The 17,500-nt window shown below is 43.8% G+C and overlaps 1 protein-coding gene across 5 annotated transcripts in view; it reads left to right on the forward strand.

The window, feature by feature from the left end:
• Positions 1 to 15,895, forward strand: part of RBSN (rabenosyn, RAB effector) — an 81,121-nt gene extending 65,226 nt beyond the window's left edge. For 3 of the 5 annotated variants that reach the window (XM_085898401.1, XM_085898400.1, XM_085898404.1), the window contains 2 exons: positions 740 to 991; positions 14,246 to 15,895. In XM_085898401.1, coding sequence (XP_085754527.1) covers positions 740 to 991; positions 14,246 to 15,124 — 1,131 coding nt within the window. In that variant the 3' untranslated portion in view covers positions 15,125 to 15,895. The remainder of the gene's footprint in view (positions 1 to 739; positions 992 to 14,245) is intronic. The other 2 variants (XM_085898402.1, XM_085898405.1) reach the window with 2 other exon arrangements.
• Positions 15,896 to 17,500: the final 1,605 nt, after the last annotated feature.

The raw sequence follows: 17,500 nt of genomic DNA on the forward strand, positions 1-17,500 counted from the left end.
TTGTCCCGTCGCTGGCGCCTGGTTCTCCGGACCGCATCTCGACGCTGGCCTGGTTCGCTCGTGTCAGCCAAACCATACGAGGTGGACAGGTCCATGTCCTTCTGTGTGTGATTGTCTGTCGGTGGGCCCATCTTTAAGTAGTAAATTGTTAAGTGCCTTCACTGTACATTATTTGCCTTGCATCTCTTAAATGTCATGATAACTCTGCCCTTACGTGCTTCCCTCCTTCCCCACCTACTGTTAATAAATACCCCATGTGTTAAATGTATCAGCTCGTTTTGGTGTTTTTCTTTTATTGGTTTAATACGGTGCGTGTTGGAATTTCAAAGGCCGTTGTTGCCGTCGATGGACGTTTGGACCGACTGATCTCGGTAACTATCCGCTCGGGTTGCGCACGGTTCGAGCACGCTACTGGCTCGTTCCGCTCGAGCTCTGCCAAGGGTAAATTTCCCCGGTAGTTTGGATGACGTGGGTATTTAGGGAAATTGAAATTGGTAATCGACCCTATCCCACGTGGCCGACTTATTGGCGATCTTCGGTCCGATAAGGGACCCGTCTGCTCCGGAGTTATCTGGGGTGACGACCTATAAATTCCGGGTGTTCAGCAGAGTCGACCCGACTGCTCCACCTAGCGGTTGTGCTCGCAACCGATCCCCGGCCCGCAACAATATTATATTTTTTTAAATATCAGAACCAAGTCCTCGTATTTTGATAAGATCTTTATGTTCTTCATTGCTAGGCCGCTGTAGAAGTACAAGTGCGGACGGAGCCTGCAGTTGTCAAGGTTGCAGCTCCAGTGACAGAACCTCGTGCAAGTTCGGGTTGGCTCGCCTCGGCAGCTCCTGTTCCTCAGCATGCAGATCCCTTGCTGCAGCAGTTGGAAAATGTTCGCTACTTCCTGCAGCAGGCAGAAGTTGCAGGTCGTCGAGACGAGGCAGCGGCATTGTGTGAGAACCTTTGTCTTTTGCAAGAGGAGAATGAGCGCAGACAGGTATGAATAATTTTTTAAATGACATTTTCATCATTGGTGAAAAGACTCACAAGCATAAAGCTTTTCTTATGACTGCTGTTGTTTTGGTGACATCAATTGGTTGGATATTTTATTTGTATTTTTGATATTTAAAATAAATGTGCAACTGGGAAGACATTTCTCCAAGATTGTGCACTCACTCAGGAGCACTACAAGTGAGCCATTGACTACTTAACTGTGGTTTAATCTGCCTTTCTTCAGTTTCTAAACAAAATATGTCATTGCAGTGTTTTTAGTAGTCAGACATTTTGTAGGTTGAGTCATGTGTTAGTAAGTGCTAAAATATTCCTCTTCATAATTACTCTGGGGGATAAGAGGACTTGCAGTTGTAATAATAATAATAATACAGTAAACCCTCAAATATCACGGGTTTCCACGGATTGCGGGCAACCGATGTTCTGGTGTAGTTATCACGGTATTTCATTTCAGCCATTCATGGTTTTTGGGCTGAGATGAGTCATTGTTTGCATCTGCGTGTACAATTACCTCTCATTACGAGCCCTTTGTTGTTTTTCGTGCACCGTTAATTGTTGTAATCAGACCAGCATACGGAATGAATAGTCATCGAACAGGAAGTGACACGGAAATTCTGTGCTACTCGATATACAAGATCGAGTAGCCACACAATAGTTAATACCGGTGCCCAAACGTAAAACGATGGACAAAATTAATTGTGCCAAAAGGCAGAGAAAGGTTATGACATTGTGCAAAAAAAATGGAGTTGTTAGATACGTTGACAAGAGGTGAAAGTACGGCATCTGTGGGCTGCCATTACGGGATCAATCAATCGACTCAGTGGACTGGTGATACGGGAAAAATAATTGTGGATTTACACCTTTGAGTGGACCGGTGATAAAGGAGAAATAATTGTGGATTCGCTAGCGTTTCCACGAGGCACCCAGGGCTGAAGGCTTCAGTTAACCAAGGCAGATCATGATGCTGTGAAAAACTGCCCAACGCAACTCATGCAACTAATCGAGGCGAAGGGCTTTATGCCGGAGCAGGTTTTTAACGCTGAAGAGACGGGATTATTTTCGAAGAGGATGCCATCTCGTACCTTCCTGTTTAAGTAGAAAAGATCTGACATCTGCTCTGGGTCAAGGTGGCGAAGAATCGTTTTACCCTTCTTCTATGTGGAAATGCAACAGGCGACTTGATCGTGCTTCTGATGATGCAACAGCCATTGCAAGTTCTACATCCACATTTTTCTAACCTACACCCTCCCCCCTTCAATGGCATCATCATCATGCCAAGCTAAGTCTTGTGTTTTTTTTCTATTTACGGCAGAGTACAGTATGAATACGTAATATGTTTATCCTCACCCACCTTGCTGTTTGGTAAAAATCACCTCACTGTTTTGGAATAAATTTGAAAGGTAAAACTCTTGTGTTTTTGTTTACTACCTCCACCACTGAAGGTGAAGGAGGCTATGTTTTCACCCATCTGTCTGTCTGTCTGTTTGTTTGTCTGTCTGTGTGCAGGATAACTCAAAAAGTTGTGGAAAGATCTGGATGAATTTTGGTGGGCAGGTTGGGTGTGTGACAAGGTCGAACTGATTCGATTTTGGTGAAGATCTGAATCCGGATCCAAGAATTTTAAAAGTGATTCTTCACCATTGAGAGATTGGGCCAAAAATGAGATATAGCACGATCTCAAAAAGTTGTGGACGGATTCAGATGAAACATGGTGTACACGTTGGGTGTGTGACCACGACAAATTCATTCGATTTTTGGTGAAGATTCGAATCTGGATACAAGAATTATTTAATTTTAAAAGTGATTCTTCACCATTGAGAGATAGGGCCAAAAACGATATAAAGCACGATATTTCAAAAATGTATCGGGCCCGATATGTTATCGTGGATAAGGCATTACATGGCGGAGGTATGTGCTCTACCGATGGCCCTTCTATTTTTTAGACTGTATTTATTTTATTTACATGTTAATTTCAATGTGAACATGCTTTATTTATATTTTACATGTTCATTTAAATTGTGATGGATTTATTTCTGGCTGCCACCGACCTTCCTCGATTGTCTATATTCTCTCAAAGCCTAGGAACCGATCTCACCCTTTCCCATTGGCCCTTGGTTTTCACTATCGCAGTTTTTACTGTCGTGGCATTTTCCAGGAATGAAACCCCTGTGATAGTTGGTTTTTTTTTTTTTTTAGATTTTTTGATGTGCTGTACTTTTTAGTGTTGGTGTTGCTGGAGCAATTTCTTGGCAAAGGTTAAACTGGGTGATTTGCCATTACATTCCCAGTGTTTTGTCCATGCTCTATCCTTAAATGCTGAGCATGAAGCGGAGAAGTAGCACGTCCCATTTAAAAAAAAAAAGTCTTTGGTATGCCTCGGCCCGAGGTTTGAACCACTGACCTCCCAGACTCGGAGTGGACGTTCTAACTTTTACACTGCCGCGTCTGGTTAATAATAATGTTATGTATGTCGTGCCTTTCACCCGGCGATGTCTTAAAGTAGTTTACAGGAACTGATAAAAGTGGGGGGGGGGGGAAGAACAAGGTAAAATGAACAACAAAGGACAGAAGAGCAAATTAATAGAAAAGAATATTGCCGTAGCTTAATAGCATGTCCAACAATGAGACGACCATAAATTTCTGCAATAAAGCAGAAACAAGACACAATGTTAACAAAGGTGGTGTGTGTGTGTGTGTGTGCGTGCGTGCGTGCGCGTGTGTTCGCGCGCGTGTTTTGTTATAGACACAGCAAAATTCAAAAGTTTTGTGTAAGGTTAACATGATCAAGAACATTAAAATACACAGAACCAGGTTAAAAGTAGGGAAGGGGTAACTTCACAGCTCCAATTAGTAGGAGTGAAAGACAGTGATGGCATCATGCAGGCAGCAGGTATTCAAAGAGGCTGCAATGTGGATGAAGAGGAAGCACAGCGTTGACTAGAGACGGTGTACTGGTGGATGATAATGGAGGACACTTTTTTTTTTGACGAGGACACTCTTACCAAGGGGTAACGCTGCTCTCACTGCCGAGCAAGGTCTTTGCTCGGATAATTTTTGATAGGTTTTCCGCCATCTGCTAGCGCACCAACGCCCGGAACAGTCGGGCTTTACACCAAAGAGGTGAACGATTGACCATACCCTTGCTCTTCGGGTCCTCACCGAACACAGAAAAGAGTTTCAGCAGGGGCTACATACAGCCTATGTTTATCTCTGCAAAGCATTTCTTTCATTGAATCATGATGCCTTCTGGACAATTCTCTGTCTTCGTGGGGTGCCACTGAAACTGATGAATCAGATTTCTGAACTATACTCTAGTGTTGAGACCCCTGTTAGGTGTGCTGGTTCTATCTCTGACTTATTTCCAGTTCTTACTGCCTCCCACAATGTTCAGTGCTTGTATTGACTGGATTCTGGGGAGGATGTTGGGGAGATCAAGCTGTGGTGCATCGTTTTGGAATGTCAGGGTCTCTGATCTTGATTTCACAGATAATGCAGTTATCTTTGCAAAGGTGGTGGATATCTTTGTGGGGGCCCTTAAAGTGGTGATTGAAGAGTCGGAGCCGCTGGGATTATGGGTTTCATTGGTCAAAACTAAGGTCCAGGCTTTCAATGACATCTTGGATGCTGCTATATTCTCTATACCTGTTTGTAGTGAGGATGTTGAGGTCACGAGAGATTCACTTCCCTTGGCAGTGATATTCATGTCTCTGCATGTTGTGAGCCAGAGGTCGATAGAAGTCTGGGTCGGGCCTGGGGAGTCATGGATTTATTGGATCATGGGAGTGGTGCTGTCACTATCTATGTCGGAGGATGAAAGGCCAAGTCTTTAAGACCTTTGTCCTTGTCTTGCTCTACTGATATGAGACTTGGACTCTGACTAAGACTTGACTCCTTCAGTACCAGTTTTCTTTGGAGAATCCTTGGCTATCACTGGTCAGTTGTACGTGTGTTGGACGAGCGTTTTCTCAGAGAGACTCAGATGAGATTTGTTACTTGTATAGTCCATGAGTGTCAGCTTCGGTTGTATGGACATGTGGCTCGTTTTCCTGCCGGTGATCCTGCTCCCTAAATTCTCTCCGTGAGGGAGCCTCGTGAGTGTAGGAGGCCAATGGGCTCACCATGTCCCTCATGGTTGTTGCAGGTTGATCAGCATCTCAAGGAGATGGGGATGTACCAGGCTTCTGCCTGGGGGTGGCGAGACGGAGGCCCCTGGAGTTTGGCGGAAAGTGGATGCAGCGACGCGCTTCTCTGAGAACCGAGCCGAGGATGTCAACTTTGGTGGGGAAGAGGGCTATGCAGGGGGAGCCTGGAGTCGTGCCGATCAACATGCATTTGGGACGCGATCTGGCACCCTGGCCTTGTAGTTTGTTGGCCGACTCTATCCCGTCGAGGAAAGAAGAAACCAAGATTGATGAGACCAAGATTGGTTGTACCCCGTGGGCTGCATGGGAGGTCGCACATATCTACATCATCACTTCTTTATGGACGGAGGGAGAAATGGAGCACGGATAAGGAGATGGCTTGGTCCATGAGTCATGGTTTCTTGCTGGATTTAAGATTGATGCTTTAGGACCAGGGAAGGCTCCATTCAGTTTGAGAGACTTGCGAGTGGAGATGACAACCGATGGCAGCGGCATGCACACACGTACATGAATCATGGTTTCCACATACACATGCACAATTGTAATTTGTACACATAATATACATACATATTGATACATTACATGGCCAAAAGTGTGCAGCCACCCTTTCTAATTAGTGGCTTTGGCTATTTCAGCCGCACCCGTTGCTGACAGGTGTACAAAATCGAGCACACAGCCATGCAATCTCCATAGCCAAACATTGGCAGTAGAATGAGCCAAACTGAAGAGCTCAGTGACTTTCAATGTGGCACCATCATAGGATGTCAAATTTATGCCCTGCTGGAGCTGCCCCTGTCAACTCTAAATGCTGTTATTGTGAAATGGAAACGTCTCGGAGCAACAGCAGCTCAGCCGTGAAGTGGTCGGCCATACAAGCAAACAGAACGGGACCGCCGACAGGAAAAATCGTCTGTCGTCGGTTGCAACACTCACGACCGAGTTCCAAACGGACTCTGGAAGCAATGTCAATGCAAGCACTGTTCGTTGAGAGCTTCATGAATTTGGTTTCCATGGCTGAGCAGCTGCACACAAGCCTAATATCACCATGTGCAATGTCATGCGTCGGCTGGAGTGGTGTAATGCTCATCGCCATTGGACTCTCCAGTAGTAGAAACGCTTTCTCTGGTGTGATGAATCATGCTTCACCATCTGGCAGTCCGACGGACGAATCTGGGTTTGGCGGATGCCAGGAGAAAGCAACCTGCCCGAATGCATCATACCAACTATAAAGTTTGGTAGAGGAGGAATAATGGTCCGGGGCTGTTTTTCTTGGTTTGGGCTAGGCCCCTTCGTTCCAGTGAAGGGAAATCTTAACACTACAGCATACAATGACATTCTAGCCAATTCTGTGTTTCCAACTTTGTGGAAACAGTTTGGGGAAGGTCATTTCCTGTTTCAGTATGACAATGCACCAGTGCACAAAGCGAGGTCCATACAGAAATGGTTTGTCTGTCAGTGTGGAAGAACTTGACTGTCCTGCACAGAGCCCTGACCTCAACCCCATCGAACACCTTTGGGATGAATTGGAACGCCGACTGTGAGCCAGACCTAATCGCCCAACATCGGTGCCCGACCTCACTAATGCTCTTGTGGCTGAATGGAAGCAAATCCCCGCAGCAATGTTCCAACATCTTGTGGAAAGCCTTCCCAGAAGAGTGGAGGCTGTCATCGCAGCAAAGGGGGGACCAACTCCATATTAATACCCATGATTTTGGGATGAGATGTTGGACGAGCAGGTGTCCACATACCTTTGGCCATGTAGTCAATGTATTCATACACATATTATTCGTATTGTTATATACACACGTTTTACATGACATATTGTACATGTTACATCCACACACTTGTTATGCGTTTCATATTATGCATATTGTTATGTTTGTAAGTGGGGGGGGGGGGGAGGAGATAGATATTACCTTAGAACAGATAGAAATGTTTAGAGTATAATGGTCTGTGTACGAGTAGTTAGCCAATGTCGATGTAATTAAGTAGGGAAATGTTGGTTTAAGGATTGTCCTGTTTAAATGTGCACCATACAGCAGATGGTGCATGCTCATAATTAATTAGGGTGTAAGGTTAAGGAACTTGTACGTGCAACCTATTATAATGTCCCTGCTGCCTGTGTGATGTGCCGAGGTGGGGGCATGGTAAATATACAGGAAAGGGAGAGGAAGGGCTTTGAAAGGGGCGGCGTTGTCCATGAGAGAGGGGGTGGAGCTTTGATCACCTTCTGAATATACCCCGTTTGTTTGGGATTATACCCCGTTTTAAAAGAACCAAGAGCCTTGTGTGCTTCTCGTGATTCCCGTGTGTGTGAGGCCTCCATTTGGGTTGAGCGCAGGGAAAGATCATTTTATTTCGGCATGGGATTAACACCCCCCTCCGCAATGCGGTGGATACTCATAGACCCGTTGACGCTACAATGTTATAGACTCGCATGTTATACGTGACATATTGCACGTTATATACACACATTATACGTGACACACTATACATATTATCTACACACACATTGATATGTGATCATATACATATTACACACACTAGCAGAGTACCCACCCGACGGGTGATCTTGTTCCAAGCATGCAACACGTTCTTCTGACGCATACCTTTATTTGGGCGGTGCATAGGCAACTGATTGCTCTATATGCAAACAAAAACAAACACTTGGGTTACATGAATGAAGCAAAAACTTACCTTCTGCTCATCTATCTATAATTCCAGCAGTGTGCATGCGTGCGTGTCTCTGACAGCTGTTTCTCGACAACCACTCGTCCAATCTAATTGAAACTTGCCAGGTATATTGCTGGGGACCTGAGTATGTGCCTTTTCAAGGTTTGATATTAATCGGACAAGTGGTTCCCAAGTTATGGCCATTTATTTACCAAACCAATGACAGGACACGTTGCTGCGTCGGCGTGGCCGTTGGGGAAGAGATCCTCAGCCGCGTTCCCCATTACGGGTTACAACGTATGGACTTCCGGATAGTGATCACTCACTGTATTCTAATAATTTCTCGATTTCTTATGCGCATTTATAGATAAACACAATGCCCCAATCCAGTCGTCGTTTACGAGAGCGAAGGAACGGCTTGTGTTGTTGTTTGAAAGTTTTTTTTTTTTTTTACTGACGAAATGTAAAGATTTCGTAAGTATATTGATGACTTCCGTTTCTGTTTGTTTGTATGTTTGTTTGTTTGTTTGTTTGTTTGTTTGAAGGTACGATAACTCGAGAACGGAAGAAGCTACCAATGTCAAATTACACCATGTGATTCAGGAGGGTGATGGCAAGTGCTGATTAGATTTTGGTCAAAATCGGTCAAAGGTCAAGGTCACAGTGAGGTCAAATATTCGATTTTTCATGGTTTGGTACAGATAACTCGAGAACGGAAGAAGCTACCAATGTCAGATTACACCACGTAATTCAGGAGGGTGATGGCTCGTGCTGATTAGATTTTGCTCACAATCGGTCAAAGGTCAAGGTCACAGTGAGGTCAAACATCCAAAACATTCGATTTTTGATGGTTTGGTACAGAATCATAGTAGAAACTTCTGGTTTGCGTTGCTACCTTCTCTCGAGACGGCTTTTATTAGACAATGTCAGAGGTCAAGTTGACGATTTCGTAAGTACCAGTCTATGACTGCTTGTTTGTTTGTTACTTACGAAATCTTAAGATTTCGTAAGTATATTGATGCCTTCCGTTTCTGTTTGTTTGTTTGTTTGTAGGCACAATAACTCGAACGGAAGAAGCTACCAATGTCAAATTACACCAGGTGATTCAGGAGGGTGATGGCAAGTGCTGATTAGATTTTGGTCAAAATCGGTCAAAGGTCAAGGTCACAGTGAGGTCAAACATAATTCCGTAAATTCACGTGGAGAAATGGAGTATTTTTGCTTCGCTCGACGTTACGACTCCATTTTAACTTCGATTTTTATTTTGTCTTCGGTTTTTGCGATCGCTTCGGACGCTTAAAACTCGGTTGTCGAAATTCTGGTAAAAATTGGATGTTTTGGAGACGTTTTAAGATTGTATAAAAAATATTTCACTCGACGCGTCACAGGTCGTCCCATGATGCAGTGCGCTCGAGCAGACGCGTTGTTGAGTCAAGAATGGTTTTGCGTGTGCATGCTGACGGTGTTTTCGATAAAGATGGTGTTTAAAAGTCATTTTTTATCCCAATAAAGGTTATCTTCGCATGCCTGACTTGCTGAGCCGTCAGATTATGTAAAGATTGTTGGTGGATGGCTGAATATTTAATTACGGTTTTGTGACTTTGATAAAATAATATTGAATAATTGCGTGGAGAAATGGAGGTTTTTGCTTCGCTCGACGTTACGAGTTCGTTTTAACTTCGATTTTAATTTTGTCTTCAGTTTTTGCGATCGCTTAGGACGCTTAAAACTTGGTTGTCGAAATTCTGGTAAAAATCGGATGTTTTGGAGACGTTTTAAGATTGTATAAAAAATATTTCACTCGCGCGTCACGGGTCGTCACGTGGTGCAGTGCACTTGAGCAGAGGCTGCGTTGATCACGTAAAGGTTTTGCGTGTGCGCGCTGACGGTGTTTTCGATAAAGATGGTGTTTAAAAGTCATTTTTTTTTATCCCAATAAAGGTTATCGTCGCATGCCTGACTCGCTAAGCCATCGGATTATGTGAAGATTGTTGGTGGATGGCCGAATATTACGGTTTTGTGACTTTGATAAAATAATTGCGTGGAGAAATGGAGATTTTTGCTTCGGTCGACATTACGATTTTTGATGGTTTGGTACAGAATCATCGTAGAAACTTCTGGTTTGCGTAGCTACCTTCTCCAGAGACAGCTTTTGTTAGACAAGGTCAGAGGTCAAGTTGACGATTTCGTAAGTACCAGTTTATGACTGCTTGTTATCTTGCCAAAACGAAGTTTTTGCAAGATATGTTAGTCAGCTTGTATGTTTTTTTTTTTTTTGTTTGTTTGTTTGTTTGTCTGTAATCACGTATAAAAAATTCTGCAGAGCACAGTTATCATCGGAAATTTTTGTAACTTCGCATATCAGAGGCCTATAGAGGTCCCTTTCAGCGCACAAAATTTTGAAGGTCAAGGTCAAAGGTCAAGGTCACTTTGGCGCAAATAAGGGGAGTCAACGAAACGGGAATATAGTTCATGGTCTGGCGCTCAGCTGATTATTTTTTGATGGCGATTGGCCTTGACCTTCATGGTTAGCGCCTCAGGTCAAACATATTTGACCCCAAGGTCAAATTTTCAAGTTTCAGGAACCATTTCGTGTAGTACCTCAAATTGAACACCTCGATGAGTGCTTTCCAGATATGTCCAGCTTGAGACATTTTGACGTCATTTGGTGATGTTATGAGGCAAACACATTTTTCATGGTTACTCTGTAGAACGATTCTCATCGGAATCTCTCGTAGGCAGATATTCCTCAAGGAGTCGCTCCTGGTGGATAGCAGCTCTGTTCACCTCAGTGTGACCTTAAAGAAGTCACACGTGGTCACCTTTTGGCAAGATACAGGTCACCCTGCGGGTGACATTGGTTTATTTATTTGTTTGTTTGTTTTTTTTTGCACGTACGGGCACGCACTCGTAATTCAAAACGCCTCACGACACTGGAAAATGTGGAGACAGGAAAACTGTTTTGTAAATGGTGGAGACTTGTAAATGGTGAAAACTGTATTGTAAATGGTGGAGATACCATCCCCCACCTGGAGGCGGCGCTACATGATACACATTTACATTGAGAATTTGCATCCACCTCCTCCCACAACTCCCCACCCCCCCCCCACTCCTCCCTTCCAAAACTACCAGCAAAGATTAAATACACCCCTATGGCCGAAACACTAATTGGGGTCATTCTGATCCTGTGTCGTAAGTCTGGATGTAATCAGCTGAGAACTGCAGGAGGAGTGGCGTGGCAAACACGCACACAAACTTGCACGCAAACACTGCTCTGTGAATTATGGTAAGGATGACACACACACACAAACACACACACACACACACACACACACACACACACACACACACACACACACACACACACACACACACACACACACACACACTCACACACACACACACACACACACACACACACACACACACACACACACACACACACACCATTTTAGACCATGACTTCTGTTTGCTTTGCTCTGGCTGAAATAGTTCCTTTCTTCAAGTCAAAATACGGCCCATTACCTACAACTGGAATTCTTTGATGAAAATGTATTTTATAAATATTATTCATCGCATTTCACAGAATTAACTTAATATGTTACCCCGTTTCTGTATAGTTTTGTGTTTGGCATTGCCCCACATGTCTCAAATTGTCTGTTAACCCAAACCAGTATTATGATAAACAACAAGATCATAATGCATGGCATGAGATGATGTACTTATAATAGTGCAGGTGTACTCTTCTGCCCCCTATTGAAACTCATTTTCAATGTACTGTGAAGTACAAAGCAAAACCCGATCAAACCTCGGGATACTGTTATCGCCGTTAATGGTCTTGTTTGCTTCGCGTGCCATAAGCCTTCTTACGGGTTTGCATGGAGGTGTACCACGATGCACTGTGTTGCAGATTGGTGTACCCCATTCTCTTGCTGGTTGCATAACGCGGGTTTCGAACTTCCCTCACCGAAGGTGGACGGAGGTTATGTTTTCCACCGCTGTCTGTCTGTCCTTCTGTGAACAGGATATTTCAAAAAGTTATGCACGGATTTGGAGGAAATTTGGTGGACAGGTTGGAAGCGTGACTCGGACAAACTGATTAGATTTTTATTTTTATTTTTTCCCATGATTCTTCATCATTGAGAGGTGGGGAGGGGGCCAACAACGATACGTAGCACGATATCTCAAAAAGTTGTTGGGTTAAGACAAAACTTGGTGGATGAGTTGATTAGGTGACAACAAGCCAATTCGATTTTGGTTCAGGTCAGGATGCAGATCCGACCTACCAGTGGGATACAAAACGTAAACTGTTCGGCGTGGCGGAGGGATGCGCTCCACCGAGTGCCGTTCTAGTTACCTTCGCATTCTGCGAAAGGTTATGTTTTGGTCGGCGTGTATTTATTTATTTATTTATTTATTTATTTATTTATTTGTAATCTTGTGATTCGTATAACTCAAAAAGTATTAAACCGAATTGCATGAAATTTGGTGGAATGATTGGTTATTAGCCAGGAAGCATTCGATTAGATTTTGGGATCGTTCGGGTCAAAGGTCAAGGTCACAAAAAGGTCAAAATCGTCTTTTTCGGATAACACGGTCAATTTTTATTCAATTTGCATGCAACTAACTCCAAAATGTTCAGAATTCAACGCCTCATCTTGTGATATGCAATATGACACAATGATGCCCATACTCTTGTTACCGGTTAGGGGTCAAAGGTCAGGGGGGTCACAACCTTGAAAAATATGCGGTTTTTGTCATAACGCGGTCAATTCTTGTCCGCTTTACATGAACCCAGCACCAAAATGTTCAGAATTTAATGCCCAATCTTGTGATACAATGACATAACACATGTCACCGGTTGGGGTAAAATGTCGGGGGGGGGGGTCACGCCCTTGAAAAATATGCGGTTTTCGGCATAACTCAGTCAATTCTTATTCGATTTGCATGAAACCAGCATCAAACGAGATTACCTTCTCTTGTTGAAACGTTGTATTCACCGAGCTTGCGAGTGAAGACTCGCCAAAACGACGCGAGTTGATTGTTGTTTAGTCCGTAGCCCCCGAAAGTTGGGGGGTGGGGGTCATGACATTATTGATATGTGGTTTGTGTCATAAGACCATTCATATGAAACCAGTTCCCCACACTCATACCAAGAACAAAAAAAGTAGTGGCGGCGAAGGTATGCGCTCTATGAGTGCCCGTTCTAGTTTTATTTTTGTTTTGATCACTGAATCGATGATCGTCAGCTCTTTGTATGAAGAAAATATTCTTGATGCGGTGTAAAAGTTCTCGGCTGTGCTGTCGGATGGCGTGGGAATTGTTTAATTTCTTCCCAATCCACTGAAGGTTACAATCCTCCTGCTGGCATTTGACATGTTTAGATGAAGAAGATTCTTTCTGTGTTGGCATGAGGAAATATTTAGTTTTGAGTGGTGTTTGTTTATTTATTTATTTTTAATTTATTACGCTATTCATGCCTTCAACTTCTAATGGGGTCGGCCAGTGAAAGTTTTCGGCTGAATTCTTTCACAAACTGGCTGGCGAGGCTTTTCGACTTTGCCTGGAGTTGATTTGGGCAGGGATTTATATATTGTTCAAGATGACGGTGATAACCCTCCTTCTCTTCGTGGGATCTTTAATGCTCACCAACTAATGCTGGTCAATGGGATTGTTGTGCTATTCATGATGCAAAGGTATTAATCGTTTGTTTTGTTGTGACTTGTGCAAGTGGGGTGTGGAGGGAAGGTGTGTGACTGTGAGTGTGTGTGTACCTGTGTCTGTTTCAACTCGGCTGGATGTGTGCAATGCTTGCTTATTATAAGCAGCATTCCAGTTTACATCCGAAGTTGGTCTGACAGTATTTAAGAATTCACCATGACTTTTTGAGACGTCATCCTATTCGAAGACCAAATCGGACAGCGGAACATTACCTCTCCATGAAAATCATTACGAAACCACCTGGGTTTTTGCCCTCAATCCGATGGTGATATGGCAGCTTTTGAGACTTTTGGAGTTTAAACACTTGAAACTGATGTCTTTGCCGGATGGTAGGCATGATACAATGAGCAAACCATATTTCTCTAAATGCACCTTTGTGTGGAGAAAAATGACAAGTCCTAAAACCTGAAATCCGTTAATGCTTTAATCTTCCAGAAGATGTATCAATTGCCTGTCAGTTGGATAGTTGATGTTTCAAAGAGCATATAGCACCATAATAACTCTGTTGGCTGTTTCTGCACGGTGAACCCAATTTTCTGTTTCATGAAGTCCGCTTGAATTCTTCTGAATTTCCAATTTGGACTGCTATTCGTGTGTGTGTGTGTGTGTGTGTGTGTGTGTGTGTGTGTGTGTGTGTGTGTGTGTGTGTGTGTGTGTGTGTGTGTGTGTGTGTGTGTGTGTGTGTGTGTGTGTGTGTGTGTCAGAAGGTGAATTTCGATGCAGCATCTTGGCGACAAGCGGCGGGTGAGACTCCCGACTCTGCAGCCCCTGACCTCGTTTCCACTCATCTCAGACCGCCATCACCTCATTTATTACACGAGGAAGACATTTGGGGAGGCGTGGAGGGCCGCAGGGTAGGAGTGAATCATGCGACTGCTGGAATGGGAAACGAGAAGAAGGTGCACCCCAGTATGCCGATAACAGCTGTGAGTGGCAATCCATTTGATGATTGTGATGACGACGGAGATTTAACACAAAGAACTGTGAGAGGATGGGGAGAAGACAATGAGCAACATTTTGGAGGCTCATTGCACTCCTTTTCTGGAATTGATGCTCATGATGAAATCACAGAAAAAATACAGAGAACTTGGAAAGGCGAAATATGCCAAGTAGGCAACAATGGTTTCGCGAAAAACACTTTTGGTCAAAACGGAGGAGTATCGGACACGTGGAGACACAGACAACAGGAAAAATCCCTGACAAGTGGAAACCCGTTTGAGGGCGATGGCTGGATCGACAATTGCAATGAGCAAGAAATAAATGTGGGAAAAACGAGCAAAGGTTTTACAGTAAATGATCACGATGTTGGAAACCCATTTTTGGCATCTGAGAGGCCGGGTGAAGTGTCTTTAAATCCTTTCGACGAAGAACAGGGCAATGTTGAGGAGAAGGAAGTGGGGGCCACCTTTGAAGGAAGTAGCTCTGGGACTGCAATCGAGCCAGCATTGTTACGGCAACAGATTGAGAACATTCGTGCCTACTTGTCAGATGCAAGACGAGAAGGGCGTGATGAGGAGTCAGAATTGTTGTTTTCACACCTGCAGGAACTTCAGTTGGCACTGCACAAGGCTGAAGCCACATGATTGCCCTCCATCTCTACTACAACAGCTACTTGAAACTTGTTTGGGTGTCTTGGGTTTTCCACCGACCCTTTTGTTTCCAAGCTTACTATGATGCTCGTTCCCATCACTGTTGTTCATTTGCTCATCGTCGGCGTCAAGATGACTCACTGGCTCTTGACCTTTCCACTCTGCCTGCATGAACCACAATTCTGAAACGATGTTGTGGTCTTGATCAGGGTTCCTTGTGAGAAATGCTGATGGTTTTGTATAAAATTCTAGTTATGTCACCTGCTGTTTGCATAATATTGCTGCCATATCATGTCTTCTCTGCATATGAGGTATCCATATCCACACCTATACCTGATTTCTATATTCTAATATTGATTCACAATTCCTGAATATGAGATTGTATTGTGTTTTGTCACAAGTATTGTTTCTCTCATGTCACACAGAATTCAAACAGTTAATCTTTTACATCAACACCCCCTCCCACACGAGACATCCTTTTGTTTTTTTAAAGTCGTGCTGTAGTTACATTATGTATGGTAAATGCTTTTGATTGAATTTGCATCTTTGAGGACAGCCCTGTTGTCGATGTTAATCTCTTTTGCAGGAAAGATAACACACGACAAAGTGTTTACTTTTTTGACAGTCAAAGCATTGTGATTACCATTTCTGGATCCGCATGATCACGCTTTCTTGAAATGGGGTGTTCAACTGTTGTGTTATCACGAGGGGTTCCGCTGGCTGGCATTTGGAGAATAATAAAGGAAAGAATACTGACAGGTGAAAGATGTGCTTGATGACCATTTATATTTTCGATAATATGTTATCTGAAGTTGTTGGTGTGCTCCTTCTGTGTGCTTGTGTATATTTTTCTATTGCTTCATGGAATGGTACAAGATATAAGTTTACGTGCTTCTTCCATTTCCTTCCAAAGGGCTCCTGTTGTCATCAAATAATAAATGTTCCCGTTGGAAATGTTGCATTAAGCTTCCATAAGGGTTAACAGGAAGACATTGAGGTACGCTCACTCACCTCTAAGCTGTCTAGCCTGGGTTTGAATCCCGACCCAGCTATAAACTGTCATCCCGGTGTTTTGCAGACAGCGTGATTCATCAATGTGTGTGCCGTCCCTCAGATGGACGTTAAACAGGTGTCCCGTCTGCCATTAGTTGCTGGACGTTAAAGATCCTACGGTGTCCTTTGCGAAGAGCAGGCGAGCAATCGCCGGCACCCTGAACAAATTCTATATCACTGCCCTAACCAGCAGAGGGCATTGTCTCAGCAGCACAACCTTGCCATTAGCCAATGATGTTACCTTCAGCGTTGTGCTGCATATGAAGGAAGAAGCTCTGGCCTTCTCTCCACTGTTATTCCACAAAAAAAAAACATTAACATATTCCTTGTGGAGTGTAGATTTCTGGAATCTGTACAATGGACATGCATGGGGGCACATTGTAACTGCTTGAGACAGCTTGTAATGTTATTCAATAAGATTTCCTCGTTTTGGGATTTGAACGCCCTTCAGTTATAGATTGGGCCGACAGGCTTACAATAATGCACACTCGCCTTTGAGCTGTCTCGCCTGGGTTTGAATCTCCACCCAGCTTGAAACTGTCACGCTGGTGTTCAGTTTTTTTTTTCGGCAGGCGATCCATCAGTCCCTCGGATGGACGTTAATCCAGAAGACATGTCTACTAAATTTGGTCATCAGTGGAAGTTGATCTTTCACAAAGAATATGTGAGTGATCTCTGGTACCCTGGCCAAATTCCTGTCCTGACTGACTGCTGGGAAGGCAACGGCAAACCACCCAGCATAACCTTTGGCAGCACCGACACTGTCAAGTGTCTGGTACATTTTATTGATGGATTGATTGATGTCGAGTCTGATTTGCCCTTTGACTTTAAAGATAATTTGGGTGCCATGTTGGTGTTTTTATAGGTGGTAGACATGGTGCTACCAATCTCCTTTTGTGGTCAGATTAGAGCAGAGATTTGGCCAGGATACTGGTACATAATTGCATGCGCGTTTCAAAAGATACGACGAGATATGTTGATATCCACCAGCAAGGGTTAGTGGAATCATCAAAATAAAGACCAATTACTGCACCGTAGTCTCAAGAAGAAAGCCAGACATAATAATGCACACACACACAGATATATTATTGAACTGGGTATCGGCGACGAGCACGACCGTGAGATGGAGCTGCAGAGTTTATTCCACCGAACACCCGGAATTTATAGGTCGTCACCCCGGATAACTCCGGAGCCGACGGGTCCCTTATCGGACTGAAGATCGCCAATAGGTCGACCATGTGGGATAGGGTCGATTGCCAATTTCAATCGACTTAAATACCCATGTCATCCAAACTTCCGGGGAAATTCACCCTCGGC

The sequence above is a fragment of the Eptatretus burgeri genome, chromosome 10 (genome assembly GCF_056783735.1).
Source record: "Eptatretus burgeri isolate ZD-2024b chromosome 10, Ebu_testis_v1, whole genome shotgun sequence".
NCBI lineage: Eukaryota > Metazoa > Chordata > Myxini > Myxiniformes > Myxinidae > Eptatretus > Eptatretus burgeri.